The sequence below is a fragment of the Phyllobates terribilis genome, unplaced genomic scaffold (assembly GCF_046119375.1).
Source record: "Phyllobates terribilis strain yellow unplaced genomic scaffold, ASM4611937v1 Scaffold_4__5_contigs__length_816908805, whole genome shotgun sequence".
Lineage (NCBI taxonomy): Eukaryota > Metazoa > Chordata > Amphibia > Anura > Dendrobatidae > Phyllobates > Phyllobates terribilis.
In genome coordinates, this window is record NW_027362764.1 from 295,056,506 (window position 1) to 295,075,920 (window position 19,415).

The window sequence follows — 19,415 nt, forward strand, 5'->3', positions numbered from 1 at the left end:
CACCTCACCAACCGTTTTAAGCTTTAAAATTACTAAGCATGTTAATCTGCATCTTGGCTGGAAAATAATTTGGGCTTTGTAGCAGTGTGCAGTACTGATTCTATTAGGCCATCTATAATAAGCTTCACCAGATTTAAAATTAAAAATAATTTTTAGCTAAACATCTGTGCAGAAGGGTGCATAGGTCCCTGATCTGAGACCACTCCTCCAGCGTGATTTGCCCCACCTCTGAATCTCGTTGGCCCAGGCTATACGTCAGAACGTATTGCACCAGGGCTTGTCGGTGCTGCCACAGTCGCTGCAACATGTGCAGAGTTGAATTCCACCGGGTAGGCACATCGCATTTTAGCCGGTGAAGTGGCAGGCGCAACGACTTCTGTAGAGATGTAAGTCGCTGAGCTGCGGGATGCGAACGGCAGAAGTGAGCACACAGCGACCGTGCCCTCTGCAGAAGGCCATCTAGTCTGGGATAGTGGGCTAAAAATTGCTGGACAACCAGGTTCAACACGTGAGCCATACAAGGCACGTGTGTGACATTGCCCCGGCGAAGGGCCGCACCCAGGTTTGCAGCATTGTCGCACACGGCCTTCCCTGGTTTCAGGTCCAGTGGAGACAACCATTCATGAAATTGGTTCTCCAGAGCTGACCACAACTCCTCAGCTGTGTGACTCACATTTCCCAGACATTTCAATGTAAAAACCGCCTGATGACGTTGAGCCCTACTGCCAGCATAGTAAGGAGGTGTGCAGGATCCCTTCTGCGCAGTTAGAAAGCTTGTGGCATGACCAGACAGCCTTTGGGTGCAGGTGGAAGACCGAGAGGAGGTTGAGGAGGCAGAAGCAGTGGAGGAAAAATGACATAAAGAGGATTGACGCACAACTCGTGGGGACGGCAAGACTTGGACAGCAGCCCCTTGTCCTGCTGTCACCATAGTTACCCAGTGCCCAGTCAGCGACATGTAACGCCCCTGTCCATGCCTACTCGTCCAAGTGTCTGTGGTGAAATGCACCCTGTCACACACAGAGTTTCTCAAAGAAGCGGTGATGTTGTGTGCGACATGCTGGTGGAGCGCAGGCACACCTTTCTTTGAGAAGTAGTGCCGACTGGGCATCTGGTACTGGGGCACTGCGACGGACATAAGGTCTCGAAAATCCTCTGTGTCCACCAGGCGGAAAGGCAGCATTTCTGTAGCCAAGAGCTTGCAGATGGTGAAATTCAACCTCTTAGCTTTCTCATGGCTAGGAGGAAATGGTCTTTTACTTGTCCACATCTGAGGGACCGAGGGCTGGCTATTGTGCTTAGACGGGGTTGATAAGGGTGTCCCCGGCAAACTGCCGGTCTGTGAGGAAGATGCAGGCGGACATGTTAGGTTGCCTTGATCCAAAGGTGGTGCTATCGATGTCGGACAGCGCTCAAGACCAGCTGGTGTTACCACCTCCAAAGAAAATGATGACCTGCCAATTACGCTGGCTGTTGCGGGTAAAGAGGTGGCAGGTCTGCGCCCCAAAACAGGTGTGACTGCTGTCCCCCCAGTCACAGAGGATGAAGAGGCCGCGGATGCACAAGATATGGCAGACGGTGGTTGGCCCGGCCGGCTAGACCGCATTGTAGCACACTGAGCTTCCCACTGCAACTTATGCTTCATGTCCATGTGCCGGTTCATGCATGAAGTACTCAAACTATGTATTTTTTGGCCTCTACTTAGCTTTTGCTGACAAATGTTACAGATAACACGAGTTGGGTCATCTTTATCGATCTGAAAAAATGCCCAGGCTATGCAAGGCTTAGCACCCATGCGACCTGAAGAGCCACCACGACTTGTGGTGAGAGGCAGAGTTGTGTTTGAGGATGCAGTTGTTGACGTGCTTCCAGTACTACGTCTCTGTCCAGGAAGGCGCAACCTGACCTCGTCGTCACTAGCATCTTCCTCCACCTCCTCTGCTGACCTCATCTCTTGGCTGACTGTGGGTTGACAGTAAGTGGGATCTCCGACCTCATCATCATCACCCTGTGCGTTATCACACCCGTCGTCCTCAGAGCCAACCTGTTCCTGCCCTGACAAAAAACTAAAGTTGTCGCTCCAATCAGGTATTTGAGTCTTATCATCGTCTTCCTCATTGTCTCCACCAACAGGAGTTACAGTTTGGGAATGAGGGTCTACATTATGGTCAGAACCTTCTGCGTCTGGTCCTGGATCCGACTCATAAAGATTCTGGGCATCAGTGCAGATCATTTCCTCGTCTGGATTCACAGAAGCGCTGGAGTCGACCTCTGATTCCCAGGCTATAGTATGAGTAAACAGCTCTGCAGACTCAACCATCTGTTCTACCTCATACTCAGACGGGCAGCTGGAGATTTGGGAGCTGTGAGGAAGCAAGTGCGATTTGGGTGACACCTTTGAGGACTGGAGTATTTGTGATGTTGAAGTTGATGTGGAGGAGAGCCCACTTAAAGGAGCACTTGATATCCGTTGAAGCACCTGCTGTTTTTGTGCCTCATCTGGAATTTGTAGCGATTGGCGTGGCCGTAAGAAAGGGATCTTATCACATTGTCCGCTAAAAGAAGTAGACATTTTAGTTTGGCTGGAAGATGGTCTTTCTTCTGCACCTACCCCACGGACACAACCTTTTTTCCCCTTCCCAACACGCCTATTCCCCTTTCCACCAGCAGCAGGCCTTTTTCCACTCATTTTGGTGGTTAACTAATTCACAACTCTGGAGTTGTTTGCACAAAAAAACAATGGATGGTAACCGAGCAGAGCTGAGTGGCCAAACTGTGGTATTAGGCCAAAACTATTGGCTGGGTTAGATGCAGAAAAAAATTATTTTTAATTTGCAACCTGATGGGAGGTCAGTATAGATGGACTAATAGACCAAGTCCCACACACCGCTAGAAGCCCAAATATTTTTTCAGAGCTAGATGCAGAAATTTTTTTTATTCAATTTGCAACCTGATGGAGGTCAGTATAGATGGACTAATAGACCAAGTCCCACACACTGCTAGAAGCCCAAATATTTTTTCAGAGCTAGATGCAGAAAAAAATTATTTTTAATTTGCAACCTGATGGAGGTCAGTATAGATGGACTAATAGACCAAGTCCCACACACCGCTAGAAGCCCAAATATTTTTTCAGAGCTAGATGCAGAAAAAAATAATTTTTAATTTGCAACCTGATGGAGGTCAGTATAGATGGACTAATAGACCAAGTCCCACACACCGCTAGAAGCCCAAATATTTTTTCAGAGCTAGATGCAGAAAATTTTTTTATTCAATTTGCAACCTGATGGAGGTCAGTATAGATGGACTAATAGACCAAGTCCCACACACTGCTAGAAGCCCAAATATTTTTTCAGAGCTAGATGCAGAAAAAAATTATTTTTAATTTGCAACCTGATGGAGGTCAGTATAGATGGACTAATAGACCAAGTCCCACACACCGCTAGAAGCCCAAATATTTTTTCAGAGCTAGATGCAGAAAAAAATAATTTTTAATTTGCAACCTGATGGAGGTCAGTATAGATGGACTAATAGACCAAGTCCCACACACCGCTAGAAGCCCAAATATTTTTTCAGAGCTAGATGCAGAAAATTTTTTTATTCAATTTGCAACCTGATGGAGGTCAGTATAGATGGACTAATAGACCAAGTCCCACACACTGCTAGAAGCCCAAATATTTTTTTCAGAGCTAGATGCAGAAAAAAATTATTTTTAATTTGCAACCTGATGGAGTTCAGTATAGATGGACTAATAGACCAAGTCCCACACACCTCTAGAAGCCCAAATATTTTTTCAGAGCTAGATGCAGAAAAAAATTATATTCAATTTGCAACCTGCTGGACGTCAGTATAGAAGGACTAATAGAACAAGTCCCACACACTGCTAGAAGCCCAAATATTTTTTCAGAGCTAAATGAAGAAAAAAATTATTTTTAATTTGCAACCTGATGGAGGTCAGTATAGATGGACTAATAGACCAAGTCCCACACACTGCTAGAAGCCCAAATATTTTTTCTGAGCTAGATGCAGAAAAAAATTATTTTTAATTTGCAACATGATGGAGGTCAGTATAGATGGACTAATAGACCAAGTCCCACACACCGCTAGAAGCCCAAATATTTTTTCAGAGCTAGATGCAGAAATTTTTTTTATTCAATTTGCAACCTGATGGAGGTCAGTATAGATGGACTAATAGACCAAGTCCCACACACTGCTAAAAGCCCAAATATTTTTTCAGAGCTAGATGCAGAAAAAAATTATTTTTAATTTGCAACATGATGGAGGTCAGTATAGATGGACTAATAGACCAAGTCCCACACACCTCTAGAAGCCCAAATATTTTTTCAGAGCTAGATGCAGAAATTTTTTTTATTCAATTTGCAACCTGATGGAGGTCAGTATAGATGGACTAATAGACCAAGTCCCACACACTGCTAAAAGCCCAAATATTTTTTCAGAGCTAGATGCAGAAAAAAATTATTTTTAATTTGCAACCTGATGGAGGTCAGTATAGATGGACTAATAGACCAAGTCCCACACACTGCTAAAAGCCCAAATATTTTTTCAGAGCTAGATGCAGAAAAAAATTATTTTTAATTTGCAACCTGATGGAGGTCAGTATAGATGGACTAATAGACCAAGTCCCACACACTGCTAGAAGCCCAAATATTTTTTCAGAGCTAGATGCAGAAAAAAAATATTTTTAATTTGCAACCTGATGGAGGTCAGTATAGATGGACTAATAGAACAAGTCCCACACGCTGCTAGAAGCCCAAATATTTTTTCAGAGATAATTGAAGAAAAAAATTATTTTTAATTTGCAACCTGATGGAGGTCAGTATAGATGGACTAATAGACCAAGTCCCACACACTGCTAGAAGCCCAAATATTTTTTCAGAGCTAGATGCAGAAAAAAATTATTTTTAATTTGCAACCTGATGGAGGTCAGTATAGATGGACTAATAGACCAAGTCCCACACACTGCTAGAAGCCCAAATATTTTTTCAGAGCTAGATGCAGAAAAAAATTATATTCAGTTTGCAACCTGATGGAGGTCAGTATAGATGGACTAATAGAATGATGCTATGCCCAAAAGATTTTACTTCACTAGGTGCAGTAAAAAAATTGGTATTCTATACACAGGTGGTATATCTTGCAACACAGATAGGCTACTCCACTGACTAACACACTCTGCAATAGGCCAAAAAGGATTAGCTTTGCTAGATTCAGCCAAATGCTGTGAAAAAAACTTGCACAGCACTGGCACAGACCTGCCTGGCAAAAACTGATAGGAACTGATGTAACCTGAAAGGAACTGATGTCCTGAAAAGGACTCCAATTACAATTAGTCTTTACTCCCACAATCTATCTATTTAAGAGCACAGACCTGCCTGATAAAAGTCGTAGGAAATGCTGTAACCTAGTCCTTAAAAGGACTGCAATCACAACTATTCCCTACTCCCAAGCTATCTGTATATTTGTGCGAAAATTGGCTTGAAATTAACAAGGTATAGCGCACACAGCAACAGCGGTGCCGTCTAACACGCAGCTGCAGCAGTGAGAAAATGGTGGCGACGGGGAAAATGGCTTGGTCTTATAGGGCAAGGACATGTGACATACACTGCCAATCACACATGCCCTTGCTTGTGTGAAAAAAAGCACTTCGCTCCGTGTGTGCGCTGCTGATAGGCTGACAGATTGCACCTCCCCACTGCAAATGCGGGAAAGAGAAAAAAAAATGGAGATCTTCATTGTTCCTGCAGAGATCCATCCCCTGCCCCTCCCCCCGCCCCGCTGTACACTCAAACTGCGTATTAACATTAATTTTCATCATTACTGAGAAAAAATCCAGTTATGATTTTGGTGCACGAACAGTTATCGAACATAACCTCGAACAGCCGAATTTTTCTCAAATTGTTCGTGTTCGCCGACCGGCTCGAACACCGCCCAAAACAGCTCGAATTTGAGATTGGCGAACAGTTCGAGTAGAACAACGTTCATCTCTACTGAGCACTGCATCAGTTTCCAATTTAAAGGGGTTGTGTTCATGAGACATTTTTGCTTTTTGTGTTGTAATTTAGAGGGTTGGTCCAGCACCTTGATATTTTTAGGCTAGGTCATTAATATGAAATTCTGGTGGCCTGACACCCCCACCAATCAACTGTTTGCAACCTTGGAAGCTGCCGGATGTAAAGCGTGTATGGAGGAGAGCACACTGGTTCGATTATTTTATTAGGAACTGATCCGCCATCCTTGGATGCCGACACTAAACTGTGTGACGGAGCGGTGGTGTTCTGTACACAGCTTACATCTGGACTCTGCTGGTGCTGCAAACAGCTGATAGCCCACCGATCTAATATTTACGAGGACCTATCCTACAGAGAAGTTATTAATATCAAAGTGGTTGAAAACATTTTAAATTATATTTATTTTAGATTAATCACTTTTCTATATGACATAACTACCACTACACCAATAAAAGGACTCTTTGGCACAAAACAAATTATGTTCTTTCTTTTTTTTTTTAGGGTACTGCAAGTGAAGCAACATTAATGGCTCTGCTAGCAGCCAGGACCAAGGTTACAAAGCGACTCCAGGCTGAAAACCCTGATTTAAGTGAAGCAGAAATTATCAGTCGTATGGTGGCTTATTCCTCAGACCAGGTTTGGTATAAAATTAGAAACAATACTGTAAGTTAAAAGTGATAAAATATGGTGCTATGTTGGAATAAAAAATCTGACTACACTTTTGATTTGGCAAATTATTTACAAATGAGTAACGTATAGAGATATACCTGTCTTAAAGGGGTGTTTCTACTAAAGTGATAACATATTGCTAAGATATTCCATCACTTAGGGAGCATTTAAACAAGTGGACAATCTGCGAAGGAGCGTTTGAAAAACCCTTCTTCCCAATTATCGGGCCATGTAAATATGACAGTGATCATCAGATGAATGGGCACTGCAGAGGTATATACAACCCAGGTCAAGCACTCCCACTGAACAGTTCACAAAGGGAAGTACCAAGTGGATTCTCACAGAAACAGAGTCTGATCAATAAAAGAGCAGGTTGCATATAATGCATGTAAGGAAATTCCATTAAGATAGCCCTATAGAGAAATGTGATTAAAGCAGATGCATGCTAAAAAATGACAAGGAGTGCAATGATGCTTAAAGTAGCATGTGGGACAAAACCTGTATGGAATATGGTCAAGATAAAACACTCTGACTTATGTTTCGCATACGGCTTCTTCTTGGGGGTGAATTGTGGAAATCCACTTGGTACTTTCGCTTATAAACTGTTGAGTGGGACTGCTTGACCTGGGTTGTATATACCTCTGCAGTGAGCCCCCGGGCTTCTTACTATGCTTCATTTATGTGGGAAACCACTTGGCACTTCCTCAGCATATATACCTTTTAGGGAAATGCTTACCCTTAGGTGCATCCTCACTATGAGTTCCGTGTCCTCTCTTTACTATATCCTATAACTCTGGTTCTGCAGTTCTCTTCTAAATACAGTATGTTCCTGCTGAAGATTGATTATTTGTTCATATAACAAGTTGCTTTATTGGCTTACTCTGTGGAGCAGTCTTCTACCTGACATCCTCATTTTTATAATGTATTTTTTGTATCAATAAAGATTTACTGATTTTACCCTGAGACTGACCATCATACTCCTATTGTTTTGTAGGTTGTTCTGATCCCTAGAATATATGGACAGCAGTGCTAGTTATGCACTGTAGCCTCTTCACTGATTTTCCCTGTGCAGCTCATGCTTCTGTGCAGAAGAAATGCCACAGGGACCGCTGTTTTTTTCTTCCCCAGACCAGACTCCTCTTTATAATATTATCATATGACGCGCCCCCTGGGCCATATTCTTTAGGGGGAATATCCGGAGCCGGATCAGATGGGAGTTGTAGTCTTCCGAGTGGCTGTGACCCGGTCCGTGCCCAGGGTGTCAAACTCAGTTGTATGTGGCAGTCCTACAGATGTTATAAAGTTCTTTATTGTCGACTACGCCACCCGTTGTATTGCGGTCACTATGGCCGCCGCTGCAGCAGGGTCCGCTGAGGCTGATGGTGTAGGTGCAGCTTTTGGTGGTATAACCCCCAACGGGTGGGGTATAGCCTCAGGGGGTCAGGTGCAGAGGATGGGGGTTGTGGTGGTGCAGCATAGATGTTAAAGGAAGACAGAGTCGGGTTGTGCAGTTTAGGGTATTTACTCACTGCTGATGTTCCGGTCACTCCAGCTTCAAGTGACCTCCCGAGCCGTGCTGCGTCCACCAGGTCCTGGATCCAGCCAACCCCCAAGCGAGTCCGGAGCGTGACCCTGAGCTCTCCTTCTGTCCTTTCTCTGGCCGTCCCCACTATTGATCCACCCAGGTCCAGCTCCCTCGGGCCTTCTGTTGGGTGACCCTTGGCCTTGGGTTCCCTGACCCTCCACATGGTATGCCTTCGTGGTGGATGTGGTGGGTGGCCGTGGCAGACGCTGCCCACGGCCTCCGGTCTCTGGCTGGGGTGTGTTTTTGCCCCCACCAGCTTGGGTTCCGGTACCCTGATGCCGACTCTTCACCCGGGGATGGAATTTGGGTTCTCAGAGTCCTCTCTTCTGTTTCCCCCTCTGGGTCTTTCTTTCTCTGCTCCACTCTCTCTCTGGGGCTTCTCTGCTCCTCTTCCTGACTCTGACAGACTGACTGACCCTGATCTCTGATGGTGCCCACCTTATATACACCCTCTATGTGTGAGCTCAGGTGACCAGCACCCAATGAGCTCCTATCTTTACCCAGGCTGCTCCCCCTATCTGCCCCTACACTACTTGGGATGTACCACCCCCCTCCCACTCCAGCCAGGAACAGACTCGGTCGTACCTGCACATTTCTAAGTGGGAGTACCGTCGGTCTGCTCCTCGGAAATGGGATGTGTGTAGTGCATGCAGCCTACCGAGCTCAGTTCCACACTCCATCCTTACCCGGGAGTGGAATATCACACCTCTGGATTGAGGTGCAATACCCCTGTAGCAGCCGAATCCTCAGGGTGCTACATTCCCCCCTGGTAAACCACAGCACGTCCTCGGGCTGTAAGACATAACATCCACAAACATACATTTTTTTTTCATAAACATAAACATAATAAAACATCATATAAAACTTTTCATATAATCATTCTCGTCGCCTCAGGCTCCTCCTCCGGTCACTGTGCAACGTGTGACCGGGTAAAGTGCGACAGTCTCTCTGGAAAACTGGTTTTCCTATAAAACCGGTAGGGGGCGCTTTAGGACGCGCAACTATATACAGGGATATGGCCGCTCTCAGTCCTCGGCCAGATATTGGGGAGGAATGACCGCTCTCAGTCCTCGGTCAGTGGGATTTAGGGGTTAAACGGGTAACAGTTCACACTTGCTGGTCCCAACGGGGACTATTTTTAGCAACAGCAACAGTTTCAGTTTCAGTTTATGGTGCCCCGACGGGCAACTATATACAGCTCCTGCTTCGCTGTACTTAACGACGGCGTCCTCCTGCTCTTTCTTTATTGTTACCTTTGGCTCTAGTTTCAGACCCGTCCGGGTCCTCTTGTTCTTCCTCCTCACACCGCAGCTCTTCCTCCGTCAGACGATGCACATGGAGGGCGTAGGGTCCTTTGGCACACTTGTGCCGGGTGAAGGTGACCTCGTCCCCGATGTAAAGGTCACGACCTCTGTGTCCCTCCGGTAGGTGGGACTCAACGTCTCTCCTCGTCACGAAGACGTCGCCTAGGGTGCGGTGGTCTCGGATGAAGCCCCACCCATGCTGCATGTTAAACTTTATCACAGTCCCGGTGGTGCGGGGACTATGCGCTGCACGGGGGTCTCTCCTGGCCCGGCTCTTCTGCTCCACGCTCCTTACTTGAGCTTGCTGTTCCCGGACCCGCCTCTCTCTCCGCTCCCTCTCGAAGACCTCGAGCTGTTGGCGGCAGCACTCAGCACGCTCCGCTGCAGCTGCCCGAGTCTCCTGAGTGAACCCCATGAGGTCTTCTCCGGTGGGGTCCCACTCAAACTGGGTCTCTTCTAGCGGGGGCGAGATCCTCTTTACGGGCTTTGGAGCCGGGATCAGGGGTGCACACATGGCCCCAGCCTTCCTCTGCCGTTCCAGTTCATGATATTCCTGGGGCCAGATGAAAGGCTGCCCATCCGGGCACGTGTGTTGGGTAAACAGGTCCTCTCCCAGATGCGGCACTCTTGGTCTTATGGGCGCGGTGGTGTTAGCGCCCGGGTTGCCCGGGCCTTGCGGCCAGGCCTGGGGTATCTGGAAGGTGAAGGGCACCGTAAGGACGGCGGCGCCCTGGGCTACTTGGCCCTGCGACCAGGCCGGGGGCTCCGCGGAGGTAGGGGGCGCTGTTGGTATTGCGGCGCCCGGGGGTACTAGGCCTTGCGACCAGGCTGGTGGTACTTCCTGCTTGGTCACGCCCGGGGTCGAGGCGTGTGACGTCACAGGGGTCGCGGCTCCCGTTTGAGGCCTAGTCTGCGGCGGTGACGTTGCAGCGACGGGCACGGCAGGATAGACTTCGGGCTCTGCGACGGGGAGCTGGGGCAGGTTCGCGGTTTCCCGGTTTGGGGTATAGACGTCCCCTTTACCTGCCTCCACTCGTTCGGCTCCCTTCTCGGCGCCGTCTCCGGCCTTCAGTCCTCCCGCGCCATCCTCAGAGGCGGTCGGTCTCCTCGTCTTGGGTGGCGTGCTCCGCTGACGGGTCTCGGTCTGCTGGGCCATCTCTCGGCTCCACTCCGCCAACGTCTCTCGCTGCACCCGGGCCATCCTCCTTGCGAGGCCCTCCAGAGCGGTCTGCGCACACTCCCGGTCTCGGGGAAGCTGTGCTAGGACCTCCACTAGGCCTACTGGGGTCGTTGTTTCCAGCAGGCTCCTGACCAACGGGTCGGTGCTGCTCTGCTCTTCTACAGTTGTTTCCAGCAGGCTCCTGGCCAGCGGGCCGGTGCTGCTCTGCTCTTTTTCTTCTGTTTCTAGCAGGCTCCTGGCCAACGGGCCGGTGCTGCTCTGCTTTCTCGCCATCTCCGGGTAAGCTCCTCCGATATTCTTCTCCCGGCTTCTTGCCTCCGGGTGCGCTCGCTCTAGACTGCTCCAAGCGACACCCATCTTTGTTCTCTCCTTTCGTCTCCTCCCCCTTCGAGGGCGGTCCCGGGGCCACTTGGTGACTGTCAGCTCCAGGGGCTGTTCTTTCACGCTGACAGACACCTCTAGCATCACAGTCTCTGTTGGTGGGGGCGGTTTCCACTTTTGGCGCCATTTTCGGTCCTGGCCCACGATGGGAGGTGGCCTCTCGCCACCCTCTGGCACGCCCATAATGGCGTCCGCTCTTCCAAGGCGGGAAACCTTTGGAAATGGCGGGAATCGCTTCCCAGTGGCGGGAAACTCTGCAGATGGTGGGAAAAAGCTGTTAATGGCGGACAACCGGCGGGAATCGACCTGTGATGGAGTCCGATGGCATGGACCCTCCGGAACCGACAGGAGACTTCTTTTTGAGGTAAATTCGTTCTTTTCTTCAGGCACGCAGTACCCGGGTGTTGCGGGCACGTAATCCTGCCGACTACGCCAAAGTTGACGCGCCCCCTGGGCCATATTCTTTAGGGGGAATATCCGGAGCCGGATCAGATGGGAGTTGTAGTCTTCCGAGTGGCTGTGACCCGGTCCGTGCCCAGGGTGTCAAACTCAGTTGTATGTGGCAGTCCTACAGATGTTATAAAGTTCTTTATTGTCGACTACGCCACCCGTTGTATTGCGGTCACTATGGCCGCCGCTGCAGCAGGGTCCGCTGAGGCTGATTGTGTAGGTGCAGCTTTTGGTGGTATAACCCCCAACGGGTGGGGTATAGCCTCAGGGGGTCAGGTGCAGAGGATGGGGGTTGTGGTGGTGCAGCATAGATGTTAAAGGAAGACAGAGTCGGGTTGTGCAGTTTAGGGTATTTACTCACTGCTGATGTTCCGGTCACTCCAGCTTCAAGTGACCTCCCGAGCCGTGCTGCGTCCACCAGGTCCTGGATCCAGCCAACCCCCAAGCGAGTCCGGAGCGTGACCCTGAGCTCTCCTTCTGTCCTTTCTCTGGCCGTCCCCACTATTGATCCACCCAGGTCCAGCTCCCTCGGGCCTTCTGTTGGGTGACCCTTGGCCTTGGGTTCCCTGACCCTCCACGTGGTATGCCTTCGTGGTGGATGTGGTGGGTGGCCGTGGCAGACGCTGCCCACGGCCTCCGGTCTCTGGCTGGGGTGTGTTTTTGCCCCCACCAGCTTGGGTTCCGGTACCCTGATGCCGACTCTTCACCCGGGGATGGAATTTGGGTTCTCAGAGTCCTCTCTTCTGTTTCCCCCTCTGGGTCTTTCTTTCTCTGCTCCACTCTCTCTCTGGGGCTTCTCTGCTCCTCTTCCTGACTCTGACAGACTGACTGACCCTGATCTCTGATGGTGCCCACCTTATATACACCCTCTATGTGTGAGCTCAGGTGACCAGCACCCAATGAGCTCCTATCTTTACCCAGGCTGCTCCCCCTATCTGCCCCTACACTACTTGGGATGTACCACCCCCCTCCCACTCCAGCCAGGAACAGACTCGGTCGTACCTGCACATTTCTAAGTGGGAGTACCGTCGGTCTGCTCCTCGGAAATGGGATGTGTGTAGTGCATGCAGCCTACCGAGCTCAGTTCCACACTCCATCCTTACCCGGGAGTGGAATATCACACCTCTGGATTGAGGTGCAATACCCCTGTAGCAGCCGAATCCTCAGGGTGCTACACATACATGATGAAAATTGACATATTATATATTTTAAGCTAGAATAAAGACAATATCTCTATTGACCTCAAAGCAGCTCTCCACTATGGTAGACTACAGCCCTCTTTTAAAAATAATTAGTGAAACTAATCAATGTGTGCAGTTAAATGCTTCATTTTCCCTGTAGAAAGAATGTACCCCATTAGAAACCCATACAGGACAACCTCTTCCAAGAAATGAAGTTTAGGATATCTTATTAGTCGGTTATGTTAATGTGTCACCATTAGTCTAGATCAGTGAGTACTGGACTTCTCTTGGGACAGACTTAACCTATTCTGTTGTGTTTTGATCCAGACATCTTTTTAAAGCATCGGTTAGAAGCCACTTTCACCATATCAGTATTAATTATCGCTCACAATGCTATGAATGCAATCATTGTAAATTTAATTAAGTGATCGCTGCATGAGTGTGTTGCTACAAAATCCATTTACTGTGACTTAATAGCCATGTCCAGAGGCATATTGCTACATTTAACAGGAACAGGTGTTGTCTCTTGTATTTTTATTGAATGACTAATTTCTTTCCTCCACAATCATGTTTTTTGTACTGAAGCAGCTATTGGATCTTTATTAAAAGTTTCTAACCTTTTTTTATAGTGCAGCTGAATATAGTATGAAAACAAAAAAGGTGCGCTCACCATCCTAATCCCCTGCCACTCCATGGCCCATTATCAGTCTTTGTTTACCTGACTATAGCTTGATGTATAGTCCTGATACAAGATGGCTGCAATGGTGACAAGCCTGTAGGCATACTACTGTAGCATTTCAGTGAATCTCAGGGTTTTTGGTAAAGCAGCTGTGATTTTTTTGCTGACAACAGTCATAAAATCGCTGCCGATTTTTCCCTTTTTGAAAAAGGTCTCACCAGTCAAAAGAATATGGTCCTTCGTCTTAGTAGAGAATGTACAATCACTCTTCCTTGACCATGATAAACTACATAGATGAGCTCTTATTTTATTTTGTACATTGGTACGATATGTACATTTCTAATATATATTTTAGGTTTAATTTAAACAAATTAAGGAAACTGACATGCAATTATCCGCTGCATACTACAAAGTAACATCCTTTTTGCAGGACATACTTTCCTTTCCATACTGATCTCTGTTCATTTGTTACATTTCTGTAATAATTATTTAAATAAAAATAAATATGCTTCTGAAATGTCATCAGCTTATTAAAGTCTATTCCACTGACACTGGTCAAATATAAAAGCTATGATGTGGGGAAGAAATAGAGTACATTAGGTTCTGCAGACTTCCTTTGTTATAACAAGCAGGATTAGGTTGGGTATATTTACACTGCTTTAGGCCATAAAAGGCATAAGAGATTGCTTTGGATTTATTTCCTGAAAGGGCAGCTGCCCGCGCATCCTCTTCTAGCTGCAGGGCACTTGTTGAGGGAATTGGTCTTTGTACAGATACTATGATAAGAGATGGGATATGACAGCTCATACAGACTGCTGAATGTCAGGAGATACTGACTCACAGTATGAATGAGTCGCTCCTAAAGGGTTGAGCACCAATTTATTCCAGTGATAGATGATGAAGATAAAACAAAGTTAAACTGGTAGATATGTTAATGAGATACAAACAATGAAAAAATGGAAACAAAATACTTAAAAAATCTCAATTTTTTTCAGTCTAGAGTATGAGCGTGACATGCATAAATACATGCTTTTGCACGCTTTGGAAATCTATCAATGAGATTATTGATCTGAGGAATTTTTTGCCACACTGAATGCACTTGCAAGTCATCAACATTGGCTGCCGGCAGTTGCCTTTGCAATTGCCAATCAATAATGTCCCAGATGAGCTGGATAGGAGATAGGTACAGAAATGCTGCAGGCCATCGTAGCCCAATTTGTCCATGCAAGTGGCTTACAGTAGCATGAGCATCAATGGAGCCTTGCATAATTGTGTTGAAAAATGGCTTCTGTGCCACTTTAGAGAAATGGATGTACCACTGGTTCCACCACCAAATCAATGTAACGCCGAGCTGTTAATGTACCTGGAATGAAGACAAGAAGGGTCTGGCTACCGTACATTACACCACCCGACACCATAATCCAGGGAGTAGGAAAGGTGTGATGTTCCCTTGTGAAGACCTCTTCATGATGTTTCCCACGGGGACTCCAGACCAATCTCCAACTATCATTGCATCCAAGACAAAAGTGGAACTGATCACTGATAAACCTCCATTCCAGTTTCCAGTCTCCATGTAGAGACCACGTGGGCTTTGCCAGGAAGAGGCATTTATGAGAGAATAATAGTCCCTCCTGATTGATTGTGCTCAATGATGGGATGTGATAGTTTCAAGGCATTTTGGGGAAATGCCCGGCTACACCAGAGGACATGTAAGTATTTTCTGACTGATGCAGTCTTATGCAGTGTATTAGTTGGTGGCTGCCATTCAATTTGCTTTAAACTAATTTGCTCATCTCTAGCAATTATGCCCCCATCGTTATTTATCTGCTATTAATTAAGCAAGAGTTAAACTTTTTCATTAAAGTCATGTCATAGAATTACCAAATAACCCATATTTTTGAAAATATTTAAAGTGAAAATATGTTTACCTGCAGGCTCACTCATCTGTGGAAAGGGCTGGACTAATCAGTGGAGTGAGAATGAAAAAGATTCAGTCCGATGAGAACTTTGTCGCTCGTGGGCAGGCTCTCAAGAAGGCTTTAGAGGAAGACAAGACAGAAGGTCTTATCCCAGTGTTTGTATGTGCATTTTTCGATCTCTCATATCAATATATCTAACTAGCTATTGAACCCGTTATACACCCGGGTGGCGAGCATTTTTATTGGTATATGGTCTCCCATGCTGGCATATGCTCCCCCACCCTGCTCCCCCATTCTGTTATGTGCTCCCCATCCTGTTATGTGCGCCTCTATCCTGTTATGTGCTGCCCCCATCCTGCTCCCCCATTCTGTTATGTGTGCCCCCATCCTGCTCCCCATCTTCTTTTGTGCAGCCCCATCCTCTTTTTTTCAGCCCCTGGTATTTTTGCTGCCCCCTTCTTGTTTTTTGCTGTCCCCATCCTGTTTTATGCTGCCCCCATTCTGCGCCCCATCCTCTTTTGTGCTGCCCCCATCCTGGCCCCCCATCCTATTTTGTGCAGCCCCCATCCTGCTATGTGCTGCCCCCATCCTGCGCCCCCATCCTGTTATTTGCTGCCCCCATCCTGTTATGTGCTGCCCCCATCCTGCTCCCCCATCCTGTTATGTGCTGCCTCCATCCTGTGCGATCTCCGGCGCCATTTTGTTGAAGATAAATTTTCACACTGCAAATTTGTCTTCAACAAAATGTCGCTGGAGATCGCGCTATGCGCATGTGTGAACTCCAATGCCACACACCTCCTCAAGACTCGCCGGAGATCGAGGTATGTGTCCTAATTTGCTGGAGATAGCGGTATGCTATCCTTCATCCGCGTCCTCCCTCTCACTTGTAAAGGCTGATGTTTTCTTCTGTATCTGGCCAGACTGCGCAGGCACATCGCACCGTTAAAATAAAAACACTTACACTCACCTCCTGTGCCAGCTTCGTTCCAGCAGTGTCAGCATTCGCATTTTTGGTGCTCACGTTAAGTTATTACTTGTCCCCGTTGCAGGCCTAATTGCATAAAGATCATTAGAAAGAGCTCTGTACTGCCCCCTTATATATTTGTACATTGTAATAGGATCGCCTCTAAGCCTTCGTTTTTCCAAACTGATTAACCGCAAGTTTAATAACTCTAAAGCGGCGGTGTTCACGCCGTGCAGTAACTGAGGCAGTGACCCAACAATTACAACATAAGCAGCTTTTATTCAGCAACTCACGGGTAAAACAGAAAGTCCTCCGGTTCACAGCCGGGTTAACATCAGTCCATAACAACTGTTGCTGTGGGCAACGGCCGCGTCAAGCCTTTCCAGGTGTAGGTTCAGCTACACACAGGCCCGCCAAGCTTTCCTGCTATGTTCCTGAACAACACTAATCCTTAATGCAGGTTTTTTTTTAAAGGACCTAGAAATGAAGGCCCTGCCAGGTTTTACTAATCTGCCTTAGCCAGATAGCCTGACCAGGTCAATGCTTACCTTCATTCCTGCATTGCAGCTGCAGGTGTGTGTGACTGCAATGCACTCCAATGGATTTAATAGGTCTCTGTACACATTCTGGGGATATATAACGTCCCTCATATATGATCCCAGTCACTGCCTCACATATCCCCCTCCCCCCCCCGTTCAAACTTGTGGGGTTGAACATTTGTCACCATAATGGGTGCCCGGGACAGGGCATCCGCGTTTGCCTGCAACTTCTACACAGAGACTGAAATTTTGCAGTGACAGAAACCACTTGGTGACTCGCGCATTCCTCGACAACTCCTAACTGGAGCATTTGCTTTACCTCAGCCGTGATGACTTGCCTCCCGGCTTCGGGTCCCCAGTACGGTCTTATTCGTACCCTTACCCCTGGTTCGGTGACAATGTCATGCTGGAGAACCGCAGTCCTACCCGGTAGCTCTGTTGAACACGTCCATATTCCGCTGCACCAGCGAGCGAGCCTCCCCTCGCTGCTGTTTAGTGAGAGCATCACTTATCCTGACCTCTCCCCCGGACGCACCCCTGGCTGAGGGTATACGTACTACCACCCGATCGCCCTTGTTAAAAGACCTGACCGTGGCTCTTTTATTATATGTGCACCTCCGTGCTGCCTGGGCATCTAACAGATGTTTTTTCACAATGGGCATGACCGCCGCGATCCGGTCCTGCATACTATCTACGTGTTCAATTATACTCCTATGTGGAGTCGGCTCTTGTCCACACGTCTCTTTGGCTACGTCCAACAGACCCCTAGGGTGTCTGCCGTACAATAACTCAAAGGCAGAGAACCCTGTGAAAGCCTGCGGTACCTCACAGACGGCGAACATCAAATAGGGTAGTAACATGACCCAATCCCTTCCGTCCTTAGAAACCACCTTTTTTAACATGGAATTGAAGGCTTTACTGAACCGTTCTACTAGCCCGTCGGTTTGAGGGTGGTACGCCGAGGTGCGCAATTGTTTTATTTTTAGCAGTTTGCACAGTTCTCTCGTCACCTTGGACATAAAAGGGGTCCCTTGATCCGTCAAGATCTCCTTAGGCAGCCCAAGGAGACAGAACATGGCAAACAGCTCCCGTGCAATCAGTTTTGCCGAGGTGTAGGGTATAGCCTCCGGGTACCGGGTGGCACAGTCGATGACCACAAGTATATGTTGGTGGCCACGAGCGGATTTTACAATGGGCCCTACCAAGTCTATTGCAATCTGTTCAAAAGGTACCTCTATCACTGGCGGAGGTACCAATGGGCTACGGGAGCTTGCGGTGGGTGTGATCAGCTGACACTCGGGGCAGGATTCGCAGTACTTTTGAACCTCCGCGTAAATCCCTGGTCAAAAGAACAGCTGCAAGATACGCTCTAGCGTCTTTTTAACCCCTAAGTGTCCATCCAGCAGGTGTGTGTGTGCCATCTCCAGAACCGCCCGACGGTACGACTGAGGTACCACTAACTGTTCCACGACCTCGTCCCTGATTTTGTCTACCCTACAGAGCTACTCACCGTTGATCACCATACGTGGAATCACAGTATCTGCACCGGGCTGTTAAGCTACACCATTTACCTCTAACACCCTTTTCCGTGCCCGAGTCAGGGTGGGATCCTGTAGCTGAGCTGTCCCAAATTTACCCCGGGACACTTCCAGCTCGGGGATTAATGGGGTCTCCTTGACCTCTCCAGCCAGCACCTCTAGGGGAAACCTATCGGGGTTACACTCTGTCCCTAGGTTGGACACCTGTAGTGCCGGCGTCCCTGCCCTCTGCTAGGAAGGGACGCTGCTCCCCTCACCGCTCTGCCCCATGCCCGGCGTCCCTCTCCCGCTCTGCTGTCAGCGCGCGCTCCTTCCCGGCGTCCTCCTCCCGCTCTGCTCTCAGCGCGCGCTCCTTCCCGGCCCCTGTGCTTAGGGCGCGCGCGCGCTCCCCTCCTCTTAAAGGGGCCGCGCGCGTCGTCCTAAGGAGTCCCCGGCCAATGGCCGGAGGACTTCATCATATATAAGGCACCTCCTCCAAAATGGAGGTGCCCGAGCAATGTTGTTTGCACCTGTGTCTCACCTGTGCTTCAGCCCTCAGGTCCCGTTGCCAGTTACCTGCCAGTTACCTGTCAGATTCCTGCCTGATTACTTGCTACCTGTCTGCTAGTCTGAGGTCCGACGGTCTGCCTTACTACTCCTGTCAGTCTGTCTAAGGACCAGCCTGCCCGCTCACCTGGGAGCGCTTCTCCGCTACCTGCCTGCTTGCCTGCCCGGAGGCTCCGCTGTCACGTGCTGTGACCACCAGCTATTCCAGAGACTCTTGCCCGCTCACCTGGGAGCGCACATCAGCTACCTGCCTGCCTGCCTGAGGTCCGACGGTCTGCCTACCAACTCCTGTCAGTCTGTCTATGGACCAGCTTGCCCGCTCACCTGGGAGCGCACATCTGCTATCTGCCTGCTAGCCTACCTGGAGGCTCCGCCGTCACGTGCTGTGACCACCTGCCTGTCCAGTGACTCCTGCCCGCTCACCTGGGAGCGCTCATCTGCTACCTGTCTGTCTGCC

General features: G+C 48.3%; 1 protein-coding gene across 2 annotated transcripts in view; it reads left to right on the forward strand.

The window, feature by feature from the left end:
* DDC (dopa decarboxylase) overlaps positions 1 to 19,415 on the forward strand; it is a 379,409-nt gene that overhangs the window by 192,853 nt on the left and 167,141 nt on the right. For both annotated transcript variants that reach the window (XM_073678337.1, XM_073678336.1), the window contains exons 5-6: positions 6,525 to 6,659; positions 15,387 to 15,530. In XM_073678337.1, the coding sequence (XP_073534438.1) occupies positions 6,525 to 6,659; positions 15,387 to 15,530 (279 nt within the window). The remainder of the gene's footprint in view (positions 1 to 6,524; positions 6,660 to 15,386; positions 15,531 to 19,415) is intronic.